The sequence below is a fragment of the Elephas maximus genome, chromosome 3 (genome assembly GCF_024166365.1).
Source record: "Elephas maximus indicus isolate mEleMax1 chromosome 3, mEleMax1 primary haplotype, whole genome shotgun sequence".
Lineage (NCBI taxonomy): Eukaryota > Metazoa > Chordata > Mammalia > Proboscidea > Elephantidae > Elephas > Elephas maximus.
In genome coordinates, this window is record NC_064821.1 from 27,644,710 (window position 1) to 27,667,299 (window position 22,590).

Genomic DNA, 22,590 nt, shown 5'->3' on the forward strand with positions numbered 1-22,590 from the left:
GTGAACTGATGGACATTAGGGTTTTCCATTTTGGGGGCATTATGAATCATGCTGCTATGAATATTCATGTACAAGTTTTTGTGCGAACATGTATTTTCAATTCTCTTAGTACATACTGGGGAGTGGAATTTATGGGTCATATAGAAACTTAATGTTTAACAATTTGATGAACTACCAGACTGTTTTCCAAGATGGCTGCATCATTTTACATTCCTACCAGCGATATGTGAGGGTTCCAATTTCTCTGTCCTCACATTATAGACTTGTGAAGTGGTATCATATTTTTTAGATTGTTTTGATGTGCACTTGTATTTCTGTAATGATGAATGATGTTGAGCATCTTTTCATGTACTTATTGAAAGTAAAAGTATTTTCAATATACAAAGCCATTTGTACCTTTCTAAAGAAATGCCCATTTATGCCCTTTGTCCATTTTTCAGTTGGGTTGTCTATTTATTGTTGAGTTGTAATAGTTGCTTAAAGATACAAGGCCCTAATCAAATACATGATTTGCAAATATTTTGTCCCATACAGTAGAGGTGTTCTTTCAGCTATTTCATTTTCTTCACCCCAGAACACTAGAACTTAGAATGTCATTGTTTTTCAAAAGAGTTGGGGTAGATTTCATATGCTGACCTCATTTAACAGAATTTCAACTTTAGGCTAAAACCATAGAAGTCTATCCTTCTGCCACTTGTGCTCAGCAGAGGACAGCATATGATACAACATGGAGCAGTGAGTCCAGCTAGAAGCAGGGCAATGCTTTGAGTGTCAGGGCACATCTAGGTTATCTGAGGAACCCCCATGCTTAGAAGTCTCTCTACTGTCAAACCCACCCAGCAAACACCCATTTTCTTCCCACTGGCACAGGATGCAAGTAAACATTTGCAGCACTAACAGAATAATAAGGCTTCTTCAGTTAAAAACAAAAAGCACACAATACTGGAGGAAATTCAAGCACACCAAGAGTCATTGAATTTCAAAGGTTTTGGAATTTAACACTGAATAAACCTAGCCAATTGACCAGAGTATTTTTTAAAAAATGTTATATTCACAAAGAAATGTAGGACAATGCATTCAGGCGAAAAGAAAAAATGAAGCTATTATGAGAAAAGAACCAATGTGAAAGTTTAAAAGTAAAAAAGGTTACTCAAAGCCCTTAAACCAATAATGTCCCAGTCTTGATGGATACAACTGGTACTCTCTAAAAGGAATGCCTCTTTACAGTTCTGGGGCAGGGAGTACAGAATGTGAATTTTGAACATCTTGTGTTAGAAATCAAGACTTGCTCAAATACTAAGCTGTTCATTTCAAAAGAAGACTTGAATATTTGGTATACCCATACAGTGGAATATTATTCAGCTATAAAAAGGAACCAAGTTCTGATGATACACACTACAACATGGATAAGCCTTGAAAACATTATGCTAAGTGAAAGTAAACAGTCACAAAAGACCACATATTATGATTCCATTCATATGAAATGTTCAGCACAGAGAAATGAGACAGAAAGTAGGTGAGTGGTTACCCAGGATTTGCAAGTGATAGCTAAAGAGTACATGGTTTCATTTTGAGGTGATAAAAATGGTCTAAAATTGGCTGTGATGATGGTTGCACATATCTGTGAATATACTAAAAACCATTGACTTATACACTTACCATGACTGAGTCATATGGTTATATAAACTACATTTTAATAAGGCAGTTTAAAAATGAGGCATGAGCTAGCTTATGGAGGCCGCATTGGGAAAATGTAGGACAACCTATGAAAAAAAATGATGGTGATTTACTATTTAAAAAAAAAATTGAATTACAAAATTTTTAAAAATCTCCACTTTGCAAAATCCATGTGATATGATCAGGCTAGGATCATCAATGGAGGCTACAATAATTGAGCTTTAGGTCCAAAATAAACCTGATTTTTTTTTTTTTTAACTGAGATTGCATACTTTTAGAATAACACGGTGAAATGATTTCTTCATGTTGAGTTTTCGTCTTCGGGAACATTGTATGCCTTTCCATTTGTTCATGTCTCACTGCATGTCTTCCAGAATGCATTAAAATTGTCATGTAGGTATGTTTTACTTTCCTGTTAAGTTTATCCCAAGTTATTATACACTTTGGTACTTTTGTTTCACTGGTATTGGCCCAATTTTCCTAATGTGGCTGGATTATGACAAAAAAGAAACTAGAAAACAAAGATCTAAAAAGATCTACAGGTGATGTGAATTCATATTCACGTTTGAGAAGTGCTGCTTGCACTTGAGTCCCTCAGTCCCTGAACCAGCAGCACAGGCATCATCTGGGAGTTTGTAACACATCAAAACTCTTGTGCCTCCTCACACAACTGCTAAAAGTTCTGCCCTAAGTTGTATCATATTTGTAACTTTACCTGAGTTTCTTACATGCAGAATTTTTCTGATAGTTGACTAGGACTGAAATATGGTTCAAATATTCAAAATGCAGGTATTCTGAATGGAAATACATTTCTGAGCACTGTGAAGAAGTATTAAAGATTTCCCCAAATTCATGAGTGACAGAATCTCCCTTCAAAGTCCCTTGCCTTTCATAGCTTTTGTGATGCTTTTCTTATTTATGCAATCCAAGATATTACCTAATGTACATAACAAAGGGTCATTTGTTATAAATCTTTGATTTTTATACCATAGTATATTTTACAAAATATACATATATATATACACACACACACATATATATGTATACACATCCTGCTTAGGCACTTCCTTTTGATTTTAAGTTGACTAATCCAGTCTGAGTCTATGAGCTGGAACCAACTCAACAGCACCTAACAACAACAACAACAATAATCCAGTCTAAAACATACTGGAACAAAATATTTAGTTCCTTTGGAAAATAGTGGGATAAAGATGCCAAATTGTAGTTAAGGTTCACATGTTTGTTTTTTAATTACGATACACATGGAGGAAATATTAAAGGAAACAAATAAGAAAACAGGACTGTAAAAAGATATCCTTGATGAGTTTGTCTCTGTACAGAGGTTTACAATGATAGGGAAGAAAGGCAGTTTATTTTAAAGGGATTCTACCTGGACTGAAACTGGTATTGCAAGAGGGCATTAGCAGAAAACCAAAGATGGAGAAGAAATAAAGAGTACACACAGGTAGTCTAAAGAATGATTTCCACTAGTAATAGAAAACTATCACTTTCACCATAACTTTAAAAAAAAAAAAAAGAAACTCAAAAACCCTATTTTTTAACACTCAACTGAGGTAAAATTCCAGAAAAGAGCCATCCATCCCTAGGAGTGTTAAGACTGAACCCAGTTTTCTTCCCTATGGGCATTTAGTGAGACTGGATATGGTCCTGAGGAATATATTGGCATAGGTAGAGGGATTCTACTATGGGACAAAGTCATCAGTGATGCTAATGGCAGTGTGAGCTGGTGTGTGTGTACTGGAATGTAGAAGACCTAAACTCAGGGCTGATTTTCGCCATGGATCATTTACTCAGTGCTAGAGTGCTGGGCTAGAAAAGCAGAGTATAATACCACAGTATCACTGTGCTGAAGAAATTAACTCACACTAGGTTAGAGGCCTAAAAAAATGGCAAGTCTGACTTCAAGACATTTGCCACATTTGAACTGCCAGATTTACCAGAAAGCTAAAGATCTGAGATCAAATCTTCCAGAAAGGAGAAAATTCAGGTAAGAGGAAGCAGGGACATGCCAGGCTTGCAATAGAAAGCTTCACAGGGCCATGCCTAAAAGGAAGAAGCCAAGCCAAAAAGCCAGAGAAAAATTTCTTACAATCTAAAAAAAAAGTGGTTCAATAAAAGAAAGTGCTTGGTATATTCATACAATGGAATACTAACCAGTAACCCAGTGCCCTCGAGTCGATTCCGACTCATAGTGACCCTATAGGACGAACACTAGGAATACTAGGCAACTAGGAAAACTAGGCAACGATAAAGAACAACGATGAATCCGTGAAATATTTCATAACATTTCATAACATGGAAGGTATTATAGTGAGTGAAGTTAGTTGCAAAAGGACAAACATTGTATGAGATCACTATTATAAGAACCCAACGAAAGGTTTAAACACAGAAGAAAACAGTCTTTGATGGTTATGAAGGTGGGGAGGGAGGGAAAGGGTTGTTTCGCTAATTAGATAGTAGACAAGAATTTTTTTAGGTGACGGGAAGGACAACACACAATACAGGGGAAGTCAACACAACTGGACTAAACCAAAAGCTAACAAGTTTTCTGAATACAACCAAACACTTCAAGGGACAGAGTAGCAGGGGTGGGGGTCTGGGGACCATGGTTTCAGGGGACATCTAGGTCGAGTGGCATTACAAAGTGTATTAAGATAACATTCTGCATCCCACTTTGGTGAGTGGCATCTGTGGTCTTAAAAGCTAGCAAGTGGCCATCTAAGATTCATCAACTGGTCTCAATCCACCTAGAGCAAAGGAGAATGAAGAACTCCAAAGACAGGAGGAAAATGTGAGACCAAGACACAGAAAGGGCTACATAAGCCAGAGACTCCATCAACCTGAAGCCAGAAGAATTAGATGGTGACCGACTACCACCAACGGCTGCTCTGACAGGGAACACAACAGAGAATCCCTGATGGAGCAGGAGAAAAGTGGGATGCAGATCTCAAATTCTAGTAAAAAGACCAGACTTAATGGTTTGACTGAGACTGGAGGGACCCTAGAGGTCATGGCCCCCAGACTCTGTTAGCCCAAAACTAAAACCATTCCTGAAGCAAACTCTTCAGACAAAGATTACATTGGGGATGCAGATCTCAAATTCTAGTAAAAAGACCAGACTTAATGGTTTGACTGAGACTGGAGGGACCCTAGAGGTCATGGCCCCCAGACTCTGTTAGCCCAAAACTAAAACCATTCCTGAAGCAAACTCTTCAGACAAAGATTACATTGGACTACAAGACATAAAATGATACTGGTGAGGAGTGTGCTTATTAGCTCAAGTAGACACATGAGACTAGGTGGGCAGCTCCTGTTTGGAGGCGAGATGAGAAGGCAGAGGGGTACAGGAGCTGGTTGAACGGACAAAGGAAATAAGGGGGTGGAGAGAAGAAGTGTGCTTTCACATTATAGGGAGAGCAACTAAGGTCACATAACAATGTGTGTATAAGTTTTTGTATGAGAGACTGACTTGAACCGTAAATTTTCACTTAAAGCACAATTTTAAAAAAAGGTGCTTAAAACAACCACACAACTGGTCTCATCCTTGAGATATCTGGATAGAGGGAGGACTGGTCTATTTAAAAGCTGCAGCCAAACCCCAATCAATCTCAGTTCTCAAATGAATTAAGATGATCAGCCCCTCAAGCCTTACAGAGAAAACGGCGAGTACATAAAGGAAAATATTAATCTGAACTTCTGTCCCTATGCTTCCCTTTATTCACAATGCTTGCATACAATAAAAAATTGAGACATTAAAGGAGTCAAGAAAGCATGAATAAAAACATATATTAGATGCAGACCAACAGATAATTCAGATGTTGGAGTTAGCAGATAGCAAATTTAATATAAACTGTCCTAAAAATGTTTAAGATAATGGATGAAAAAATGAACAAAATGGATGAAAAGATGGAAAATTTCAATATAGGAGTCATAAAACCACATTTTAGCCCTTAAAAATCACAATATCTGAAATTAAGTCCACATTGGCTGGGTTTAAAAGCAGACTAGACATAGCAGAAGACAGGGACTGACATAAGCGTCTATCTAAAAAAGCTAGAAAAATAAGAGAAAAAATGAAACCTAAATATAATAGTAGGGAATAAGACCAGAAATAAACAATCATAAAGCCAAACAAAACAAATAAGCTGAAAGGTGGTTATTTGAAAAACATAATTTAGAAATCTCTACCAAGATTAAGAAAAAGGACACAAACACACAAATTATCAATAATAAGAATGACAAAGGCAACATCATTACAGGTTTTTCAGACATTAAAAAGAAAACTGACAAGTTTTATTTTTAATTTTTAAATAAATTAAGCAAAGACATTCAAGACCGTTACAATTAAAACTATAAAACACTGATGAAAGAAATTAAAGATACAGGATATTATGAACAACTTTACATCAACAAATTTGGAAAGTTATGGACAGATAAAATTTAATCAAAAGTAACACAAGAATAAAGAATTTAAAAGTCCTTTGTCTATTTATACGTTTGGAATAATTCACCAGTGAAACCGTCTTACAAAAGTTTCCCATGAAGAAAACCTAAAGACAGTTTCACTGGTGTACTATTTCAAATATATAAGGAATAGATAACTGAAACTTATGTAAAGACTTTCAGAACAGTTTCCAACTCCTTTTATGAGGCCAGTATAAACTTCATACAAAAAATAGATAAGCAAAGCATGAGAAATGAAATTATAGGCCAAACTTCTCATTAATGCTGGCACAGAAATAATATTTTAAAACTAGCATATTGGATCTAGTAATATGAAAGGCAAATATGTCTAAGTGTGGTTTGATTTCAGCAATCATGTTGTTTTATCATTTGAAAATCAAGAAATACAGCGACTTACCACTCAAAAGACCAAAGGACTTTTTTTTTTTAAATATACATGTAGAAAAAGCACTAAATAAAAATTTGGTAACCGTTCATGATAAATAGAAATCTTGGCAATCTAGGAATACAGCTCTATTTCCTTAATCTAATAAAGGTATCTGAAAACCTCAGAGTTAGCATTATACTTAATGGTGAAATATTAAAACACTTTCCCAAGATTGGGAACAAGGCAAGGATTTCCATTTTCATCATTTCTATCAGGCAGGGTTCTCCCAAGAAATAGAGAGAGAGAGATAATATATACATACATAGAGAGGGAGAGACTGACTGAATGATTAAAAGAATTGGCTGACACACCTGTGGTGTCTGGCAAGCCCAAAATCAGCAGGTCAGAGAATAGGCTGGAAACTCCAGCTATCCTGGGTCCAAAATGCATATAGGTTAGGTGACAGGTTTGAAACTCTGGCAATTGCGGGTCTGAAATTGGTAGGTTAGGTGGTAGACTGGAAAGGCTGGCAGGATATGCGTTATACCCTTAGAGGCAGAATTCCTCCTCCCTTGGGAAATTTGTTTTTGTTCTTAGGACATTCAACTGATTGGATGAGGCCCACCTTCATTATGGAGTGTAATGCACTCAAGTTCAATTGATTTAAATGTTAATCACAAGTAAATACCTTCGTGGCAACATCTAGACTAGTGTTTGACCAAAAACAGCTGGGCAACAGTGCCCAGACAAGCTGACACATAAAATTAACCATTACGCTATCCATCACTATAAAACAATAAGGCAAGACAAAGAAACAAAAGATAAAGTTTAGAAATTAAGTAAAACATTCTTTTATTGATATTGACATGATTGTATACATAGAAAATCAAAAATAGTCCATAAACCACTTGAATAATTAATTGAATTTGTAAATAACACTGGCTATAAGGTCAAGTACAAAAACAAACTGCAATTCTAGATACTAGCCAAAACAACTGGAAAAGGAAATTAATAAATTAATAATATGTACAAAGTAAAACATACCACATACCAGAAATAAATTAAACAAAGACATTCAAGACCCCTACAATTAAAACTATAAAACACTGATAAAAGAAATTAAAGGCCTAGGTAAATGGACCTATGTAAACACTCATCAGCTGGAAGACTCACTATTACAAAGATATTGATTTCCCTCAAAATGGTCTATTTTAAAGGCAGTGCAATTCCAACCACTCCCAGAAGATTTGTGAAAACTGATGAGATTCTAAAATTAATATAGAAATAAATAGAAAATAGAGAAGGCAAGACGATCTTGAAGAATGAAAAAGCTGGAAGGCTCTCATTGCCTGATTCCCAAAAATACAAAAAAAGCAACATAAATTAAGGTAGTGCGGTACTGGTACAAGGAAAGATAAGTGAACCAAGGCACAGAGATTTCACAGAGGCGAAAACATGGTCTATTTGATACATTATTCTGATCAACTGAAGATACATACGCACAGACCCTGATCCCACCTCATACCATACAAATAAATTATTCAAAATGGATCACAGATCTAAATATAAGAAGTTAAACAATGAAGAGTCTGAGGGAAAAAAAAAACAGGAGAATATATTCATTTTCTTGGTCTGAGCAAACACTTCTTAAGCAGGACTCAGACATCCAGCTGATTTTTATGCTTCTTAAATATTGAGAAGTATCTTTAGCAATCTAAACATGCTATCATATGGCAATTGACCTGAAAGGATTTCTAGGAACTGCCTAGCTCTGGCTGACTTCCTAGAACTCCTAGTTCCCCCTCACTGCTAAGCCCAGCCAGCACAACATGCTAGCTGACATTATTAGCTCTATTTCTAGATCCCAGCTGCAGGTTCAATCCACCTGCCCACTGCTGCCTCCTCCCCTCTTTATGTGCATCACAATTGTCTGGACTCTGGCACAGACTCCACCTCCAGTTTCCAGATAAGGATGGGAAAGCTAGTCCTAAACCAGTAATCTATTCCTCCTGGCCAGGGATTGGATATTGGCTGACAAGTGAGCCAATGAGAGCCATTATGATTCAATGCTTGTAATTATACTGGAACAGCTCAAAAAGATCATTCTCTTCTAAGACTTCAACCCAGGAAGAGAGCAGCCTAGAGCTTCTAGGGCCCTAGACAGCCTGCTTCGGAGACAAGTCAATGCAGGAAAATGCATAGCTAAGATATGGAGACAGACCTCATTCAGATAACACCTTTTTAGCCCTAGCATCCAGCCATACCTGAAGTTACTTATATCCAAACACTTTTCAGCAACCAAATCAGTAAATTCCCCTCTATAGCTTAGAAAAATGATAGAAAGACAAGGCAGAGACTAGGCAAAGTTATCTGCAATGTGTGTGTATACATAACGTACATTTATATGTATATATAATATATAATACGAGGCTTATACAAGTATGTGTATATAATGGTATACATACAACATACATATTTTTCTCTATAGAGATATACATGTACATACAATAAATTGCAGGTAACCAGAAGTAAGCCCTTCAAATCAATGAAACCGAAAAATGTACGAAACACTTGAACAGGTACCCTCATAGAAGATATCCAAATGGCCAATAAGCACATGAAAAAGTAGTCAGCATCATTACCTATATCAGGCAAATGCAAATTAACACCAAAAACAAGACATAACCGCACCCTCTGCTGCATGGCTAAAATTAAAAAGTATTGGCAAGATATATGGAACAACCAGAACTCTCATGTATTGCTTTTGGGACTACGGGTTGAATCAACCTTCTTGAAAAACTGGGAATACCCACCATAATTAAACATAAAGCCTACCCTATGATTCAGTAGCCTCATTCCTACATATATACCAAGAGAAATGGGTGCATAAGTCCACCAAAAAAAAGTGATCAAAAGACAAACTAGTGAAATATGCCGCAAAACAGACAAATTTCAGACAATGCGTTAAGGGAAAAAAAAAGCCAAACACAAAACTATACCTATTTAACATTTATATGAAGATCAAGAACAAGCAAACCTAACCTAATCAAGTATAATACAAGTCAGAATTACCTACTGTGGGGTAATTACTGAGAAGCAGCATGAATGAACTTTCTGGAGTCCTGGAAATGTTCTATGTTTATCAGGGTATAAAACCAGAAAACCAAACCCACTCCCATCGAGTCAATTCCGACTCATAGCGACCCTACAGGACAGAGTAGAACTGCCCAATAGAGTTACCAAAGAGCACCTGGTGGATTCGAGCTGCCAACCTCTTCGTTAGCAGCCATAGCACTTAACCACTATGCCACCAGGGTTTCGAATCAGGGAATAAAACCAAAACCAACCAAACCCAGTGCCATCGAGTCGATTCCAGCTCATAGCGACCCTATAGCACAGAGTAGAACCGCCCCATAGAGTTTCCAAGGAGCGCCTGGTGGATTCAAACTGCTGACCCTTTGGATAGCAGCTGTAGCACTTAACTATTGCGCCACCACGGTTTCCTAATCAGGGAATACATATGTGAAATTTCATCAGGCTGGCCACTTAAGATTAGGATACTTCATGCCTATGAGTTAGTGTATGTCTACCTTAATAAAAAAGTAAACACTGAAGAAAGGGAAGGTGGCACAGGTATACTTTTAGAGAAAAAGAGAAAATACAACGTAAGGAAAGAGGGTAGCTAAATGTACCCGAAGAAGCTCAAACCAAGTATCTCTTATCTTCTCAGATAAAAAGGCAGTAAAATCTTCCAGGTTTGAAGGTGTCAAATACAAGTCCTTCTCCACTAAAATGGGATAAGACTTCTGTGAAACCCTTACCTCAGTTATGCCTAGAATAATTTCCCTGTCACTGTCCATAGCTCTTCTTGCTTTTACAAGATCACAGTGGGCTTGCAGCACAGACGTGTCTTTTCCCATGAACAGAGTGACATGATGGGGTATAGGACAGTGCGGACGACAACAACCTTGCCCCCGAATGGGTTCGGCTCTATAGTTGGCTGATGAGCCAGAGAGACTGTAATATCAGCAAGATGATAAATGAGCATGCCGGAAATCAAAACAGCTGTGTCGAGGGTGATTATGGAGATGTCTATGGCGCTGCAACCTCTGACTAACTGAAGTCAGGCCCTTAATGCTGTTTTGAACCAGTATTCATCAGTGGGTCTAATAATCAGGAAAATGAGCTAGAAACTGGAGTCCACAGGCCCCTAAGCATCTGTCTCCCTGTATGATAATTTCACTAAACTGAAAGTAATAGCTTCTCCCCTTCTGTCCTCTAAATTTCATGCAAGCTCCTCTTTTAGACAGCCCTAACCACCAAAGCAAAACCAAACCCACTGCCATCGAGTCAATTCCGACTCACAGTGACCCTACAGGACAGAGTAGAGCTGCCCCATAGAGTTTCCAAGGAGCACCTGGTGGCTTTGAACTGCCGATCTCTTGGTTAGCAGCCATAGCACTTAACCACTATACCACCAGGGTTTCCAACTCCAACCAGGAACCCAACAAAGAAGCAGTTCTGGAACATGCAGTCCCCAGCATACCGAAGTTAACTTCTAGCTTTCATTTTCATGTCACGAGACCTCTTTTTTTAACTCAAAACACCGGGTCCAATTCCCAGAAAGAACAAAGGACAAAATACAAAAGTTGCACGTTGGATGTGACTGTCCTGTTTCAAGAGCTTTGCACACTTACTAACTTCTGCTGAAATTACTTATTGAACATCAAAGTCTTTTAAGAGTAAAATCTGATAACCTTAAAAAAAGGAGGTAAATACTGGGTAAGCAATTTCAATATGTCACATGTTAGACCAAAAAGAAATCCCCCTGAAATATGTGTCAATACCATAATGACTGCATGCTCAGATAATAATGGGGATTGAAACTAATTTATAAAACCACCACTCTTACTTGCATATATGTAAAAAAGAAAAATACATAATACATATATACACATACATACATACACACACACACACACACACACACACTTCAAATCCTCCACAGGTCCAAAGGACTTTGTAATGGAAATAAGACAATATTTATAATCTTAAATAAAAACACCTCATATTAAAACATATGTGGTTACAGCCAAAAAGGTATTAGCAGGAAATCTATCACCTTAGTCATGTCAGAAAATAAAAGCTAGAAAACTAGAGCTAGCAGCCCATTCTAAGGATGAAACACTGATGGAAGTATATAAGACTTCACTTCTGATATGAATTTTCTTATGCATAAATGATGTTCATAAAAGCTTTCCCACATGACTTCAATACACAGGTAGCCTGAATTCTCAAAAGTTTTCAAAAGGAGTGACGACTTTCCTTACTTTCACAGGTTGTCTCCAGAGTGTGATAACTCATGTTGCCTAAGATTTCAAAAAAATCTTATAGACATTCCCACATTCCTTACCATCATATGTTTTCTCTAGTGTGAGTTTTCACATGTCTTCGAAAGTAGGCAGGACAAACAAAGGCTTTTCCACATTCCTTACATTCATATGGTTTCTCTCCAGTGTGGCTTCTTACATGTCTTCGAAAAGATGAGGGACAACTGAAAGCTTTCCCACATTCAAGACATTCAAATGGTTTCTCTCCAGTATGCATTCTTGCATGTACAGTAAGGTATGAAGAATGACGAAAGGCTTTCCCACATTCCTTACATTCATAGGGTTTCTCCCCAGTGTGTGTTCGCATATGGATCCTAAGTGCTGAGGGATAAATAAAGCCTTTTCCGCATTTCTTACATTCATAAGGTTTCTCTCCAGTATGAGTTCTTGTATGTACTGTAAGGTGGGAGGAACTGATAAAGGCTTTTCCACATTCCTTACATTCATAAGGCTTCTCTCCACTGTGGGTTCTTAAGTGTTCAGTGAGGGATGAGGAACGACTAAAAACTTTCCCACATTCCTTACATTCATATTGTACCTTTCCAGTGTGATCTCTCATGTGTACTCTAAAGGATGAGGGACAACTAAAGGCTTTCCCACATTCCTTACATTCATAGGGTTTCTCTCTACTTTGATTTTTCACATGTGTATTAAGGGAAGTAGGAAGATAGAAGGCTTTTCCACATTCCAGACATTCATAGGGTTTTTCTCCAGTGTGTTTTCTCATATGGATACTTAAGGAGGAGGGACAATTGTAGGCTTTTCCACATTCCTTACATTTATAGGGTTTCTCTCCCGTGTGTGTCCTCACGTGCACAGTTAGTTTTGAGGACTCACTGAAGGCCTTCCCACACTCCTTACATTCATAAGGCTTTTCTCCAGTGTGAATTCTTATATGTATTATAAGGTGGGAGGAAGAACTAAAGGCTTTCCCACATTCCTTACATTCATATGGCTTATCTCCACTATGAATTCTTTTGTGTTTAGAGAGGGAAGAGGAACAACTAAAGGCCTTCCCACATTCCTTACATTCATAAGGCTTATCTCCACTATGAATTCTTTTGTGTTCTGTGAGGGATGAGGAACAACTAAAGGTTTTCCCACATTCCTTACATTCATACTTTATCTTTGCAGTATGACTCTTCACATGTGCCCTAAAGGATGAGGAACAATTAAAGGCTTTGGTGCATTCCTTACATTCATAAGGTTTCTCTTCAAAGAGAGTTTTCACGTGTTTCTTAAAAGAAGCAAGAAAATGGAAGGCTTTTCCACATTCCTCACACCGATAGGGTTTGCTTCCAGTGTGAGACCTAATGTGACTCTTAAGAGATGAATGATCCCTGAAGGCCCTTCCACACTCATGGCATTCATACGGTTTTACTCCAGTAGTTCTCTTGACCATATTAAGATTTGGAATTTGGCTGAGGGCTTGTCCACACTGATTTCCTTCATTACATTCATAGATTCTCTTCACCACATGACTTCTTTTTAAAAACAAAAGCACATTATTAGTAATAAGTTTTTACCATTTTCAGTAAATGCGTAAATTTTCTTCCCTGTCAAGTTACAAGCTGGAAGTTCTCATAGAGGGCTCTACCAAGCCAGTAATGTCACCAAGTTTCTGACTTATGGAATTTTTCTGATAATGGTTTCCAAGAAAATTAAGTGTCAAACACTCAACATCTCAGTCACATTTCTGGAAATACTATCCTGTGAAAATCTTAGTGAAATCACAATTTTTGACCTAGGTTTAGCCATACAAGTTTTTTTTTTTTTTTTAATTCAAGACATTTTAAGATTCTCTCCTAAGACATTGCTTTATCTTATATGAATCCCACTCACCTCAAATGTCTCTCATGGTTACTGTTCTGATAATCAATACCATGGTATTCTTGGTTTTCATGTAAATTGGAGGACCAGGAATCTTTCCTTTTGAATCTTACTATTTTCTGTTCATTGGATATTTTTTCTCCAAAAATATCTTGCTGAGCAACTGATTCACTGATCTTAAGTTGAGTCTCAAGGCCTGAAACAAAAACGTAAAAGCACATGTAAACAAAAGACTTCTATGAGTTTGGTTGTTTCATGATTTTGGTAATAACAGGCCCAAGGGTCAAAACGGTAACCAATTTGCTAAGAAATAATTCCATGAAGATTGAGATTGGTAAGAACATAAATAGGATATAATTAGGAGAGCAAAGCAGAAAGGAATTGGATATAATGCACATGACCAAATATAACTTTCAAAAAGGGAATATAAAAAGTCTTTCCCAAGAACAAGGGAAGTGTGAGATGGCTGATAAAAAAAAGTCTAAGGTAATCTAAGGTATCCATAGAAGATCAGCCTCCTCAGACAAAAAGCGGTTTTTGTTTTTTCAATCTGATTTTTCCAAATGCAACTAGTTGGATTGTTCATCCCCCAACCAGAAGAGCTTCTCCTGAGGATGCATGCCTTCCTGGTGCTCCCAAGTACAGATGCTCTGGATAAGTCCCTTCTTCACTGTCTTCAGGTCCTCTTGTTCCCACTGAGAGATCAGATGGGGTATGTGTAGCGGGTACCCTGCTAATGTAGAAAGGCATATCGTAAGGGAAAACAATGAAGAACTACAAACATTTCCATGAGACAAGGCCAAAATTTTAGTATTCAGATGGCAAGTATGAGTTTAATTGAAGCCGAATGTTTGTTAAATTTATAAAAAATGCAGTGATAAAAATAAAAAGCAGCCTCTTGACATCAAAACTGATCTTACGTTCACAGCCAATTCTTACTATTATTACGAGCTGGTCTGACGCTCACAACCAGGACATTTTCTTCTCCTGTTAAACGTAAGCAACCTCACAGAATACTAACCTCAGACAAGGTTACTTTAAGGCCATGGTAAAATAACACAATGCCACTTCATAATTTGTCTAAGCAGCACAAAAGGCCACTGTGCTACTCACAAAATACCCAATTATAGAATTGTCAGTTTAACACGTAGATGTTTATTTTTATGGTGAAATCACTAGGCTGTAAGCTCTCTGAGATCACTGACCATGTGTGTCTTATTTACCAATGTATTCCTATTCCTTAGCCAAAATTCTGGAACAGGGTTGAATAGTAAGATTGTTTTCTAAACAGCTAAATGAAGGAATGTTGCTATTCTTACCTAGTGAGGCCAGGTTCTGGAAGTTTTCCAGCATCACATCTCTGTAGAGGTTCCTCTGAGCAAGATTCAACAAAGCCCACTCCTCTTGAGTAAAGTCCACAGCCACATCCTCAAAGACCACTGAGTCCTAAAACATCCCATATATTCTGGTTCAGCAAGGCACCAACTCCCCAATGTGTGCAGGAGAATGGGTGTGGCTGACAGCACTAGGGAACTGAGAATCAATTCGCAGGAAGTTCAGAAGGTTCTCTGGTCTCCCAACATCTACTCTAAAACTCAGTTATCAAAGCACTTTCCTTTCCTACCCACATATATGCCCTGACTATCAAATCTTGTCTCACAGATTTAATAACATTTATAATACACTAGATTTATCTCTCTACAGTTTGACAGCGACCAATTCAAGTCTTATTCCTCTCTATTTTCATGGCGTAGAACAGTACAGAATACATAGCAGAAAAGAGAGAACCTGGAGAAATAAAATCATTTCCACATTTACAACACTGATGCCTTTTTACAAACCAATTTCACCTGTTTCCTTATTGTCCACCAGTCCCCCTCGAGATATGTGCTGGAGTCCTAATCTCCATGCCTGTGAATGTAATCTCATTTAGGAATAGGGTCTTCTTTATCATGCTAATGAGGCAGTATCAGTGTAGGCTATGTCTTAAACCTAATGACTTTTGAGATATAAAAAGAGCACAGAGAAACAAGCACAAACTGGGGAAAGACAGATGTCACATGGAGATCACTGGGAGGAACATTGGGGTTAGAGAAGCTGAAACAAAGATTTTCCCCAGAGCTGACAGAGAGACCTTTCTCTATAGCCAGTGCCCTGAAGTCAGGCTTCTAGCCTCCTAAACTGTGAGAAAATAAATTTCTGTTCTTTAAAACCACCCACTTGTGGTATTTCTGTTACAGCAGCACTGTGTTTAAGACAACCACCATAACAATCAGCACAACATGAGGCACAGGGTCAAATCTGGTCTGAGCGAATAAAAACACTGAGTGACTGGGAGCTGTTTCTTCTTCCTCCTCACCAAACCTGAGAGACCCAGGAGGCTGGAGAAGCACAACTTTCAACCCTAGGTCAGAGGTCAGCAAACTACAGCTCTTGGCTAAATCCACCTGCAACCAGTTTCTATAAAGTTTTATTGTACCACAATAAAATGTACTGTCTATAACTGCCTTTGCATTAAAATGGCAGAACTGAGTTGCAAGAGAAACTGCATGGTCTTCAAAGCCTAAAAAACTTAATTATCTGGCCCTATACAGACACAGAAACCCTGGTGGCGTAGTGGTTAAGTGCTATGGCTGCTAACCAAAGGGTTAGCAGTTTGAATGCCCCAGGTGCTCCCTGGAAACTCTACGAGGCAGTTCTACTCTGTCCTATAGGGTCACTATGAGTCGGAATCCATTCGATGGGACTGTGTTTGGTTTTTGGTTATACAGACACAGGTTGGTCAAGCGCTTGGTTGCTAGCCAAAAGGTCGGTGGTTTGAACCCACCAGTCACTTGATCCATGGAAGAAAGATGTGGCAGTCTACTTTCATAAAGATTACAGCCTAGGAAACCTTCTGGGCAGTTCTACCCTGACCTGCAGGGTCACTAGGAGTCAGAAATGACTCAACAGCAATAGGTTAAGTTTTTGGGTAGTACAGACACAGGTTGCTAACCGTTGCTCTAGATAATCAGAAGGAGACAGATGATGTGGTAGAATGGAAATACTCTTTTGGAGAATAATTATTAACTTTTACTTACTTGTTTCATATTTTTCAGTAACTCAGCAGCTATTCTTTCTTCCTCCATGTCCCCTTTATGAAGGAAGGCAAGAAACTGAGAAGTTAGAGATGATACAGGAAAAGACATGAGACTCTAGATCTCCCCACAATTACCACATTCACAAGCCTTGATGCTGCAGCCCACCAATTTTTAGTGACCGCTCCCCTCAAAATGCACACATACCACAAGAAACCCACAAAAACACACGAAGCTGGAAAAAAAAAAAACAACCTCGTCTCCCCAGAGGTAGAAAGAGTACTCTTATCCTTGCTGATCATAAAGAAGAGATTAAAAGTCCCAAGATAGTTAACTGAAGTCTACAAAAGTTTAACTGTTTATCCACCCATGATAATGAAAATGCATAAAAAGTTATCAGTCAGCACCTTCAAACATAAGAATATACACTCCCTGTCTCAAATCCAAGAAAGCACTGACTTACATGCCAGGCTTCTAGGGATTTCATTCCCAATTATTTCTCACTTCTGTACCCCCTGGCAAGTAAACAGTCCCTGACTACTGGAACCTCCTATGGACTGCAGGATACCCAGAAATCTGGCCTCTGAGAAAAGAGCATTAAGCCACTATGATTCCACACTCAGGGGGCAGGGATTGCCATGCTGTGACCTCAGGCTGAAATCTGCCTGTATAGTACAGCAGCAGCAGAACAGGAATACCTGAAGTTGGCATCTTGTATTATCTCTGATACTGTGGTATTTCAAGAGCTGGTTCACAAATTTCAAACAAGAACTCAATAGTTTCTTCCACTGCAGTAGAACAAGCAGTGTATTTTAAGCCAATAAATACAGTAACATTCTTTATTAATAACAAAACATGCCATTTATTTAGCAATTATGATGTGAGGAAGATGTCACAAAGAGATAGGTTATTTATCATAGAAATTCTATAAATCAGATATTGTTATGACTAGTTTATAGATGAGGAATCTTAGAAACAGAGTCAATTAATCACATGCTCAATATTAACCAACTAGAAAGCTCTTGAGGCAGGATATGAATGCAGGTCTATTCATCTTGAAACCCTAAACTCCTAACCAGTATATTTCTGACCATATGCCTTACAATTTAGTTGTTGTTAAGGCCTTTATTCCCCGACATTACCAGGACTTACTTAGAACCCTGCTGGGCACTATGAAGAGTAGACAAATGAAGTATTCTATAAAAATGTCTTCTCTTTGCATGCTCCTTCTCCTTTAAGGCCTTTATCTCCTGCTCCTTTATTTTATAAATTCATTTAGATAATACTTAACCTGACCCTACTACATACAAATGCAGGGGATAGGGCACTGAACAAACAGAGAAACTTTGAAGCACTTGGATGTTACAATAGGGGTGGGAGGAGGATAGTCAATAAACAAAATAATGTATCAGGTGGTGATAGGTGCAACACATAAAAATGCAACACATTAAAGGGAAAAGGCTACATGTATTTATCTCTAGGAAGTCAAGATTGGTTATGTGGCAGGGTACAGGCAGAAAATTAAAATAACTGTTTCAGATAACACTGGAAATCAATACCTGGTGGGTATATTTAATTGTATATGTATAACCATCATCAACTCCTAGAGAAGAAAAAAAAAAATCAGCAATAGGCTAAACATTGACTTATGAGGTTGGAGAAAGAACAGCAGCATAAAGGTTTAGAGAGAAAATGAAAATAAAAACAATTAACATTTTTAAAAAATAGAGAATCAGAAAAGTTAAAAATTTACCTTTGAGCACTAATGAAACTGACAAACCCTTAGCAATTTCCCTTTGAGAGAAACAAAGCATAGACAAAGACAGTTACGAAGGAAATGGGTCATAATTACACGCGCTGCAGTGAAAATATAAACCAAAAAAAAAAAAAGGAATTTACAGGTAATGGATAAATTGCTAGCAAGAAGTACGACTTTCCAGCAATGCTCTAAAAGAAATACAAACCGACTAGCAGATACCAGTTCAGTGGTGGAAATTTCTAAATACATGACTGTAGGTGCTCTTCATATACTAATATAGACAGTAGAGCACACAAATGCCACAGTCAGGAAACCTCTTAGGCATAACTACACACCTCATGGGATGAAGTTCCCAGGCTCAGAGGCAAAGGGCCATAGATATGCAGGACATCTACATCAATTGGCACAACATAGCTCTGAAAGACAATGTTATATATCCTACTTCGGTAAGTAGCATCTGAGGTCTTATAAGCTTGTGAGTGGCCATCTAAGATACAATCATCAGACTCTTCTAGTCTGGAACAAAGGAGAGTGAAAAAAAACTAAAGACTCAAGGGAGCAATTAATCCAAAGGACTAATGGACCACATGAACCACAGCTTACATGACCCTGACACCAGAAGAACTAGATAGTGCCCAGCTACCACAACTGCTCTGACTGGGATTACAACAGAAGGTCCCAGACAGAGCCTAACTGGTATGATAGAGACTGGACGAACCCCCAAGTCTATGCTCCTGGATACCCTTCTAACTCAGAACTGAAGCCACTCCCAAAGCCCACCTTTCAGTCAAAGATTAGGCAGGCCTATAAAACAATTTTTTTTTGTTTTATAAAGCAAACAACACACTGAAGAATGTTGTTCTTTGATCAATCAAGTATACAAGATCAAACGGGCAACACCTGCCCAAAACAAAGAGGAGAAGGCAGGAAGGGACAGGAAAAGCAGACTAATGGAACCCAGGGTGGAAAGGGGAAGAGTGCTGACAAAAGGCAGGATTAAAACCAGTGTCACCAATTTGTGTATAAATTTTTGAATGAGAAACAAATTTGCTCTGTAAACTTTCACCTAAACCATGATAAAAAATAAAATCAAATCAAAAAATAAATTACTAACCCTGATTATATCCAGTCAGTAATGAAAAAAATCAGTAGTTTAAAACATGCCCACCAAACACAAGTTTCAAATTGTTTTACAGGTAGGTTTACCAAATATGTAAGGGCTTGATAATGCCAATGCAAGGAGAAAAAAAAAAAAAAACTTTTTCAGAATATTTCCAAGACCAGAAAAATACAACTCAAAACATACCTTGTTCATATACATAAAAAATGTTAGTACACTAAATGTAGAAATGAATAGAGGATAATAAATTGTAAGTTCACTTCCTCTTAGGAATGCAAGATCAGTTAAAAATTTAATCATTGATTAATATGATTCACATTAATAAAAAAAGATCATATGACTTACCTTCTTAGATTAAAAACAGTGGCTAATTATTTCAATATCCACTGGTGATGAGAATTTAACCCACTAGGACTAGAAGGGAACGTGCTTAATTAAGGGAGGGGACTACAAACCTCTTCAGCAAACATCATATTTAATGGTAAAATAGTTCCCTTGCAGATCCAGAAAAAGGCAAGAAGGCAAATTATATGCTATTCTGCACTGAACTGGAGGTCCTGTCAAGTGCAATAATTAAAAGAAATGAAAGGTACAAGAAATAAAAATTAAAAAGTTGAAATGCTATTACTGACAGATAAATTTTCTGGGCAAGATTCAAAGAATTCACAGCTCAATTATTAAAAGTTACAACTGTATTGGAAAGGAGGCGAGTAAAAAAGATACATAAAAATTAGTTCACTTTCTTGCACCTGAATATAATGTATCGAACTTATGCCCATTAAAAAAACAAAACAAAACAAGCCCACTGTCGTGGAATCGACTCCTACTAATAGCGACCCTATAAGACAGACAACTGCCCCATAGGCTTTCCAAGGCTGTCATCTTTACGGAAGCAGACTGCCACATCTTCCTCCCGCGGAGCGGCTGGTGAGTTCCAACCGCAGACCTTTCGTTAGAAGCCAAGCGCTTAACTACTGTGCCACCTGGGCTCCGAGAGTAAAATTTACAGATTAATATCTCTCGCATAAGAAGGGAGGTAAGGACCAAGTTGCGGAAAATTTCACCCAGCGCTCACCGAACACTCCGAAAACCAGAGATCAGCGCAGAGAGGACGTGTCCCCGTTACTGAAATGGCAGAAATGCTTCTCTTTTCTGGAAAGAGAGCAAAGGTTGCTTTTGGAAACCGATCAAATAGGACGGTGTTGTCCATCTCTAGCCTGCATCAGAATCACCCGATTGCTGGACCCACCCCCGAGTTCCCGATTCAGTGAGTCTGGGGCTTTCGAAGGAGGCGCCCCGAGGCGGGAGGCCCCGGGCGCCTGCCCGGCCGGAGGAGGGGCCTTGGCTCCGGAGCTGGCACGGCAACAAGGGCTGTGCGCGGGGCCAGGTCGGCGGTCCTTTGACCACCGACCCCAAGGCAGAGCCCTCCGCCTGCTGCGGGCCAGACTGCAGGTGAGCAGGGTCGGATGCCGACTAAGAAGAAAATTTACCTCAGACGCGGGCGGGGGCGAGAGGGAACATGGCCGCTGACCCGCGCACGCTCAGACGCGCGCTTCCGCACAAGGGGCGGGCCGCAGGAGCTGGGGAATTGGGGTGACGTGCTGTGACCCCTTCCAGCCGCGAGCGGAGGAGAAATGCTAGACGTGGTTGGACCCGGGGGCCAGATCAGCGCAGGGGCTATAGGAGAGGGGAGGAAGGACCAGAACCGTGAAGGGTGCTGGGGGAGAACCAGGACAGTGGTGAGGGGGAGCCGGGGGACTTGGTTCACTAGGCGTGTAGGGCAGGATAGGCGCAGGGGCGGAAACAACGCCCCCCTACAAAAAAATAAAATGCAGACCAGTTGCAATGTAGTGCTTCCCACTATGGCGATCTCATGTGTTTCAGAGTAGAACTGTGCTCTATAGGGTTTTCCTGGCTGAGACAGGAAACAGATCGCCAAGCCTTTCTTCTGAGTGGCCTCTCGGTGGAATCAAACCACTAACCTTTCTGTTGGTAGTTAGTTAGAGCCTTAACCGTTTGTGGGATTTGGTTTTAAAACTTAGGGGGCTGGACCAGGCCTACTGGTCTTGCTTAGTTAAATAATTTTGGATGACTGGCTGAGATGGTCCAGAGCTAGAGGGTTGGGCTAGGGTTAGGGCCACCTATTCAGGCCTCAAGGAGCCTGGTGGCAGTGGTTAAGTGCTAGGCTATTGACCACATGGTGGGTGGTTCTCACCCACCAGCTGCTCCAGGGGAGAAAGATGTGTCAGTCTGCTTTGTAAAGGTTACAGCCTTGGAAACCCTATGGGGCAGTTCTCCTCTGTTCTATAGGGTTGCTATGAGTCGGAATCGACTCCACCAACAGATTCAGTTTGGTTTAGTAATCCAGGCCCTCTCAGTACAGTGAGTAGGATGTTATTAACTGCATTTATTCCTCCCTACTCCACCTTGGGGTCCCTAAATGGTCCCACAGCTGCTAATGAAAGATTGGAGGTTTGGTCTACCCAGAGGCACATTGGAAGAAAGGCCTGGCAAATCTACTAAAACATCAGCTACTGAAAACCCTATGGAGTGCATTTCAACTCAGACTCACATGGGGACTCCATGAGTTTAGGTCAACTGGAAGACAACTGGTTACTGGTTCTCCACATTTCTACATCCCTCTGCACAGGACATGCATAACTCAGCCTGACAATCCATGACATAGGCTCTTCCATTCATTCAGCCTCCTCTTGAGGACTTTGCTTTTCCCTTTCATTGTATTGGTTACTGTTTGTTTGGTGTAGAGGAAGGCTATTGATAATTGTCTTAGTTATCTAGTGCTGCTAAAACAAATACCACAAGTGGATGGCTTTAACAAAGAGAAATTTATTCTCTCAGTCTAAAAATGTCTAGTAGGTTACAAG

General features: G+C 39.1%; 1 protein-coding gene across 6 annotated transcripts; it reads right to left on the reverse strand.

Annotated features, from left to right (window-relative positions):
• Window positions 1–7,370: 7,370 nt before the first annotated feature.
• LOC126072107 (zinc finger protein 699) lies at window positions 7,371–21,331 on the reverse strand. Of its 6 annotated transcripts, XM_049876777.1 has the most exons (7): window positions 21,196–21,331; window positions 20,781–20,857; window positions 16,830–16,882; window positions 15,069–15,195; window positions 14,372–14,482; window positions 13,762–13,945; window positions 7,371–13,403 (listed from the first exon to the last, which is right to left on the reverse strand). In XM_049876777.1, exons 3-7 carry the CDS (start codon window positions 16,875–16,877, stop codon window positions 11,945–11,947), a joined length of 1,929 nt encoding a protein of 642 aa, XP_049732734.1. In that variant the 5' UTR covers window positions 16,878–16,882; window positions 20,781–20,857; window positions 21,196–21,331; the 3' UTR covers window positions 7,371–11,944. The 6 variants fall into 6 exon arrangements, with proteins under 6 accessions (XP_049732734.1, XP_049732735.1, XP_049732732.1 ...); XM_049876778.1 differs by lacking the exon at window positions 20,781–20,857; XM_049876775.1 differs by lacking the exons at window positions 20,781–20,857; window positions 21,196–21,331 and adding an exon at window positions 20,051–20,725.
• Window positions 21,332–22,590: the final 1,259 nt, after the last annotated feature.